Genomic DNA, 7,563 nt, shown 5'->3' on the forward strand with positions numbered 1-7,563 from the left:
AAATGCTTGAATCGATTAAAATAGGACCATATAATTTATGAGAATACAGATTCTATAAATAAATTTGAAAAAAACAATAATTAACAAATATTTAATTTGTTATTGCAAAAAAAAATAACGACTCTCTGTATATTTTCATGCCAAGTCCCTTGTGAGGTAAGTAGAGAGAAGCGAGTGCCAAAGACCTTTATTCTTATATATCTCTTCCATAGGACTTAGTTTACTGTTTTTATATACGTTAGATGGTTTACTGATACCAAAGCTGTCAAAAAATTGCCAAATTTCTCCAAGCTCATTTCCTTTTTTTAACAAAAAATTCATTTTAAATTTTTTGGTGAAAACTGAACAATTTTTAACTGAAAAATTTTTATCAATAAAAGCGAAAAAGAAATCCAAACTGACAATGCTGAATCTGTCAGCTGTAGTGTCACTTTGATAGACCTGTCAGAAAGACAAGTCTTATCTATAGTGTCACGTAAACAAAATTAAAAACAACATAATACGATTAATGAACTCTCGGAATTGATACAGTTTATAACATTGTTTCAATTTAGAATTATAAATTATGTGCTAGGAAAATCTACAAAAATGTTTTCTGCTCTTAAAAAACTCGCAAAAGGCAACGATGACCGCTGTCCAGCTCCTATGCCTATGTCTTCCTCTTTGCAAAAGAAATTTTCCAGAGGAGTACATTTTAACAGTAAATAATTTAACTACTACTATAAATATAATATAATATAAATTACTACTGTTAAAATTTAAATAATTTTAACAGTAGTAATTTTTTTTCTTTGTTTATTTATTAGTTATTGAAACGAAAAAAATGTTTCAGTGAAAATATTAATCAAAGGCGATAGAAATGTTGGTAAATCTTGTCTTCTTCAGCGGCTTCAAGGTGGCCCTTTTATAGAAGAGTATGTACCTACAGATCAAATACAAGTGGCACCTATTCACTGGACATACAAAAATACGGATTATATTGTTAAAGTAAGCAGTTGATTGATATACTTTTTACTATAACACAATTAATGTATAAATAAATACTGATTTCATATTTTAGAGTAAAAGTTTATTAAAATTAATTTTAATATAAAAATACAAATTTTTACTATTTTAAATAGATACAATTTACCAAACTTTTAAAGTGCCAAGAGGTAAAGAAGAAATAAATAAATGAGTTCATATTTACATTTATAATATTAATAAAGATCTAATAAGTGTGTAAAACAGAAATATGTATTTTGTAGGTTGAAGTGTGGGAAGTAGTAGATAAAGCTCGAGCAAAGAAAAAAGCTCCTTTAGGACTAAAATTGGAAAATCAGTCTAAGCAAGCAATTGATGATGATGTCTATGAAACCCCAGTGCTGGATGCAACTTTTTTGGATGTCTATAAAAATGCTACAGGTGTAATTTTGATGTTGGACATTACAAAACCTTGGTATGCATTCTACACAGTCTAATTATATTTTATTCTAATATATTTTTTATACCTGCTTGAGAATATTTAATGCCAATAATGTTTAATATTACTGGCAATTTTTTTAATGCAACTCAGAATTAAAATCAACCTGATGGTCCACTTGATTATTTTTCTTTTACTATTTAGTAATTTAAGTATTCAATTATTAATTAATTTACAGGACTTTTGATTATGTGGTGAAAGAATTGTCTCATGTGCCTGCGGATCTGCCTGTAGTAATACTTGGAAATCACTGTGATATGCAACATCATCGTCAAGTTCATCCTCATCATATAGAACAAGCACTTTATCATGCTAGGCTCAACAGGTAAGATTTGGTAGACCCAGTAGAGCTAAGGTCTCCCCATGAGAAGTATATTATTCTGCTATTATTATTCTATGCTGGGTAGGTAGCTTTTGCCTCACCAGTATGTGCTGATAGCACAGGTGGATCACCATTATATGTTTACCCATTAAAAAAAAATCCACCTCTACTATTGATATATGCTGGTAAGACACCAGTGAGTGATCTTAGTTGAAAATAATGGCAGGTCAATTGCCCCATTATGACATTTTCATGGGGAATTAATTATGCTGGTTTCCAAGAGGGACTATGTGGAGGTCAACTTGACAGGATTTTTACAGTAATTTGTTTTTTTCATTTCCAACTTGTGAACCTTTTACAAAATTTAAAGGATATAATTAAAGATTGTGTTCCACAAAAAAAACTAGCTTCAATTGTGACAAAATCAGTTATTTTGATTTAAAAACTACTGAATCAATTTTGATAAAATTTCTATAATACTAAACTGTAAGTGTATCCTTTCAGATAAAAAAAAAAATTCTAAATAAAATTTTGAATTAACATAGTTATGAGATAACAAATATAAAAAAAGAATATACTAATTGAGAAACTCCTCCTTTTTGAGGTCAGTTAAAAAGATGGGCTCACATAATATTTTTTTGCACTATAACTAAATTACAGTTATTTTTGGCAATAGAAAATATTTTAATGACTATACATAATTGTAATTTAAAAGATTTTTCTTTAACAGGCCAGCACCTGTACGTTATGCAGAATCTTCAATGAGGAATGGCTTTGGATTACGTTTGCTGCACAAGTTCTTAAGTGTACCTTTTCTTAGACTTCAAAAAACAAGTTTATTAGAGCAGCTGCAAAGAAATCAAAAAGACATGGAAGAAATTGAAAAGGAACTTGATGATTTTCAAGTATGATGAATAAATTAATTCTTACATGAGTAAAATTTACTTCAATGTAAATGCAGCTTTAACTATGTGTCCAATGTCTGAATAATTAGTGCAAAAGTTATTTTTTGTATATAAGTAACATTATATCTGAAATTATTATAATAGTTTGTAATCTGATTTGAACCTAGACTATAATTATATGGATAATATCCTGTGAATCATTATTATTTCAACTATTTATTGTTCAGTACTTAACATCCCTAGACTGCTAGACTAAGAAACAGTTTTTGATCTAGTTTACAAATGTACAGACATATAAAAATAGGTACAATCTAAAATTACAGTTTGACTTCCTCCTTTTTAAAGTTGAAAAAATCAAAATCAGTAATGCTAAGCAAGTCCTTAAAAAGTAATCTCTAAAAATAAATGAAATTTTCACACGAAACAATTTGTTTTAGAATTCAGAGGAATCCCACTACAATTTGTTTGTAGATCGTTTGGCAAATAAGCGCAAACTAAGCAATGCACAGCCTGAACAACGACCAACTAATGATAGGTCACCAAGCATTGTGTTGGGAGCTGGTAAACCAATAGTGCCACCAAATGTCAATCCACTTGTAAGTATTTGTTTTCTTACTTTTATGTATACTTTTTTTTATACTTACACTTATTAATTATCTTCATTTTTTTTCTCAATTATACAGTTAGCACAAACCGTGAATCCTAGTAAACCACAATCTGAAAATTCACAAGTGCAACAAAATCAATATGTGAATCCTGAATTGTTACAATCCAAACATTTCATTGGTACGGATACGACGTCACCTCGGTCACTTTCTAACAAGTAAGTTATATTCTTACTTATCTATAATAAAATCGTAATAAAACCAAATTATTTTTAGAAACCAAATAAAAATTTCATAAATTTCTATCTATTTTCATGTCAGCATTTAACATATTTTTAAGTTTTTATCCTATCTAAGTGTATCAGGACCATTATACTCAATCGTTTTTCTAAATTACCATCAAACCATTTTCCTATCTTGGTATAATATTGCTATTTTGCACATAATATATTAACTATATTACAGTAGGAGAGTAATTATTGGGCATAAATAATTAAAATATCAAAAAAAAATTTACTTAGGATTAGAATATAGTTTGTTACACAAATTCTTTTTTTCCTCTTTCCTCTAAGCTTATACTAAGAATTGTGCATCATCTAAGGTGTTGTAGACTAGAAATATGGGTATATAAGAATTTGCCCATAATATATACATTTTTATAAGTTAATGGTAGAGGGATGGGCAGCAACGTCCCTCTTAAAACATCTCTAATAGCCTAACTGCGTTGCCAACCCGCCTGCCAAACATGGCAACTACTGGCAAAACTTCCCTTATGAGGAAGGTTCAGCAGTGGACAGTTAACGGCTGAAATGATGATGATAATATACATTTTTTGCTAAACTTTTAAGATTATATCTATTTACAAATATATTATTGACATGCTCTATTTTAAAAGTGTGGCATAATTGAGGTACTAATATTTGCAGTGATAAGAGCTCTTCGTCAGGTACCAACGCGCCGTCGATAGGTACTTTGGATGAGTTCTATGCTGGGACATTAGATAGCAGCTTTTTAGAAGATCTCACACCCTTGTCTAACGTCAGCCAAGACATCAAATACGAAAGTGACAGGTACAAATTATTAGAATTGGTTATAGGGAACAACGAATTATAAGAAATATTTTAATAAATTATTGATTCTTTTTTAGCGATGATGGGGCTATGACAAATCCTAGAGTAACGGTGGACGAAGATGATCTTGATATTGATACTAGTGCATCTGAAAGCGCCACGGGAACAAAACTTTCTAGTGATCTCACATTCGGTTCAAGATCTCTTAAAGAATCTAACATAGAAAAGTTAATGAGTCATACATCAATCAGTAAAGAGACGGATATTTCAATACAAACACCTGTCGCTCCAACAGATATTGATCTGAAACTGTCTATGCTTGATCATAGACACCATGACATGCAGTTGTCATTGGATAGTGACTATCCAATTTGGGCTGGTGACTCCAGCGCTAGAAGGTCTCCTGAAGGTGGGTCATCATATAGATTGGTAATGTAGAAAAAAGAAACCTTATGAGATATATCTTAAAGCAAAATAGAGAAGTAGGTCGTTGATTTAAACAATATAAGCTCGAAGCTGATTTGGCGGGAGTATGAACAAGTTCTAATTATTATGTTTTGAAGTGGATTCAGTGAATATAGTTGGTTAGAATTAAGTGTGGCCAGCACGCTTAAGTAATATACTTTAGTACGCACACTCTACTGCTAATGCAATTTGATCTTGTCCCCCCCCCCCCCCTCTCCACCCTTATTAGGTACGCATTAGCTAGGTGCTAGTCTAATGGATATCTCTAGTCTACGCATTAGCGGATACAATATTTAGGAGGTATTAAGAGAATAACTAGCTAGTCTCAATTTGGGTGGAAATCCAGTTATTAAGAAAATCTAAATAGACTTTTGTTGCATCGCATTAATTTTGTAATTTTGGAAGTGATCATTTAGACGATTAACAAATTAATAAAATACATTAGCCCAACTGATTAAAAATGATAAGTATATCTCAATATACATGTAAAGTACTAATGCCCCCTAGAATATATAATTATTACTGAGAACTAAGATGTTCTGCATGCGTATCCGGTATAGCACTTTTTTTTTTAATATTTATACTAGTGAACTACTCAGTATATCATTTTTTCTTAGTACAACACTATTTTCGATATTATCCAAAAATTTGATTAATCATTTTACAATGAAGGCTGCGCAGCTTTTTCAAAGCCACAGTTCAATCCAAATTATATAATACATTGAAGCGCGCGCTAACTACATCCGTATACGTTATCACATGTACAGTTGTGACAATCTCAGATCGTGGCGTCTTTATATGAAGTGATCAATTGGTCTGGGTATTTTCTATGTATAACATGTGTATATATTTAAAAACTACTATTTAAGTATGTTTATCAGCCGTTCAGTAAGTTAGTACATGCAAGCTCTGCTTAGTTTGAGATTACGTGGTGCTCTGTAATATGTCCAGTTGTATTTATTTATTTATTTTATAGGTGGAGAGGACCCGGATTTAGCTAAAGAACCTAACGTTAAGGTAATTTTATATTGGTATTTTAATAAAACATATAAATATATAATAAAGGCGTAATAATCGAAAAGCCTGTACATTGATTTTTTTTCACGATAACGAGGGAAGATATAGAAATGATATAGATATTGAAATATTAATACAACTTAATCGAGTTTTGTTGAAATTAATTTTCATATATATATACAAACCATACATTTGCTTTTTGTTTCTATTCATATGTTTAGATATTAATTATATTTATCACTGAGTTCTAATAAGTTTTACTTGCACAGAATTGGTAATACTGAACGTTTTAACGACACAGGTAGAGAAGAAACACAAGAAAAAGAAATCCAAGGATAAAGACAAAGAAAAAGGCGATTACAGCGACAAGTCAGATCGTAAGGAAAAGAAACATAAACATAAGAAATCTAAGGGTGAGAAACAGCCAAATCCACAACAAGATCTTCTGGCACCCGCATCGTACAACGAATTTAATTATGAAGAATATGACAGTATATAATTTACTTTTGTACTTATGCTATTTTGTGTTCGAGTCGGTTATTGACTCAACTGACTATGGAGACGGTTGCCACTTTCTATCAGGTGGGCTGTCAGCTTGTTTGGCATTCCAAGACGCATCACAAGAGTCGAGAATGAAGATTACTAGATCATTTTATTTTTTCATATAAGATTAGACAGATAAATATCAAGGTAAAAGCAAGAAAGTGAGATTATCCGTAATTACACCTTTTAAGGGTTCGGAAGCGTTTAGTATATTTTATAGGCTGCACGTCCGATATTGTTTATTCTCATATAAAATATGCTTATATAATTCTTACTAATATTATAATATTGTGAAAGTGAGTTTGTTACCTCTTAGCGCCTTGACGTCTCGGCTATGACCGTTAGTATACATAGTACATATTTGAAATGGAAAAGATCATATAATATTTTTATCCCAGTCACGCGAAGTTGCACGCACAGCTCATAATATTATGGAGATAAAAAAATACTTGCCTACCTAAAGTACGTTCAAAGATTTGTCTATTTTTCCATTTGCATTATGAACAGAGATTAGAGCATTTTCTTCCTATAAATTAAAGCTAATTAAATTTAAGCTGAAGCTATATTATGGTTAAGTATGCTACATACACACGATGTTCAAATTCCAAGTACTGTCTTGTTTAAATATATGCATATATTTGTGTTACTAAATCATTTATACAATCAGGTCTTTATGGGCCTGCCTAGATTTTGTCATAGAACCTAATTCCAACGATGATCAAAAGGGGTTAAAATGCCCTTTTCAGGCGAATCATATTTACGTGTTAATAGGCCTCTGGTGCTAAGAGCATAATATTAACATACTAGTTAATATTATGTTCTTAGTATTTACATTGGTGCATTATATAAAACAATTCCTATTATGATTCGTGTTCAGTGGTGTTTTTAATTCTTCAAGCACGAAATTTAATTAATGGTATATATGTCGGGATAAAAGTCGTTGGCGCTCTGTTTTATCTGTATCCAAAGACCAGATCAAATGTATATTATCTATTCTTATATATACTTTGCATGCTCAGTAGAGAATGTTTATATGCCTTAATATTAAAATAACAATACATAACAGACTAACAGCTAAAATGAAAAGATTTTGGGATGAATTGATTGTGTTATTGCACATTATTATTATTTTTGTTTGTCCTATATATATATATATATATATATATATATATAT

The 7,563-nt window shown here is 30.6% G+C and overlaps 1 protein-coding gene across 1 annotated transcript; it reads left to right on the forward strand.

Moving 5' to 3' along the window:
- The first annotated feature begins 453 nt into the window (after positions 1-453).
- On the forward strand, positions 454-7,545 carry LOC113522771 (rab-like protein 6). Its single transcript, XM_026908581.3, has 11 exons — positions 454-700; positions 833-987; positions 1,248-1,438; positions 1,641-1,787; positions 2,515-2,689; positions 3,127-3,285; positions 3,373-3,512; positions 4,221-4,364; positions 4,442-4,773; positions 5,806-5,846; positions 6,148-7,545. The coding sequence occupies exons 1-11, from the start codon at positions 589-591 to the stop codon at positions 6,343-6,345; spliced, it is 1,794 nt and encodes a 597-aa protein (XP_026764382.1). The 5' UTR covers positions 454-588; the 3' UTR covers positions 6,346-7,545.
- The last annotated feature ends 18 nt before the right edge of the window (positions 7,546-7,563 follow it).

Source organism: Galleria mellonella, unplaced genomic scaffold (assembly GCF_026898425.1).
Source record: "Galleria mellonella isolate WM207_F2 unplaced genomic scaffold, CSIRO_AGI_GalMel_v1 utg38, whole genome shotgun sequence".
NCBI classification, from domain to species: Eukaryota; Metazoa; Arthropoda; class Insecta; order Lepidoptera; family Pyralidae; genus Galleria; species Galleria mellonella.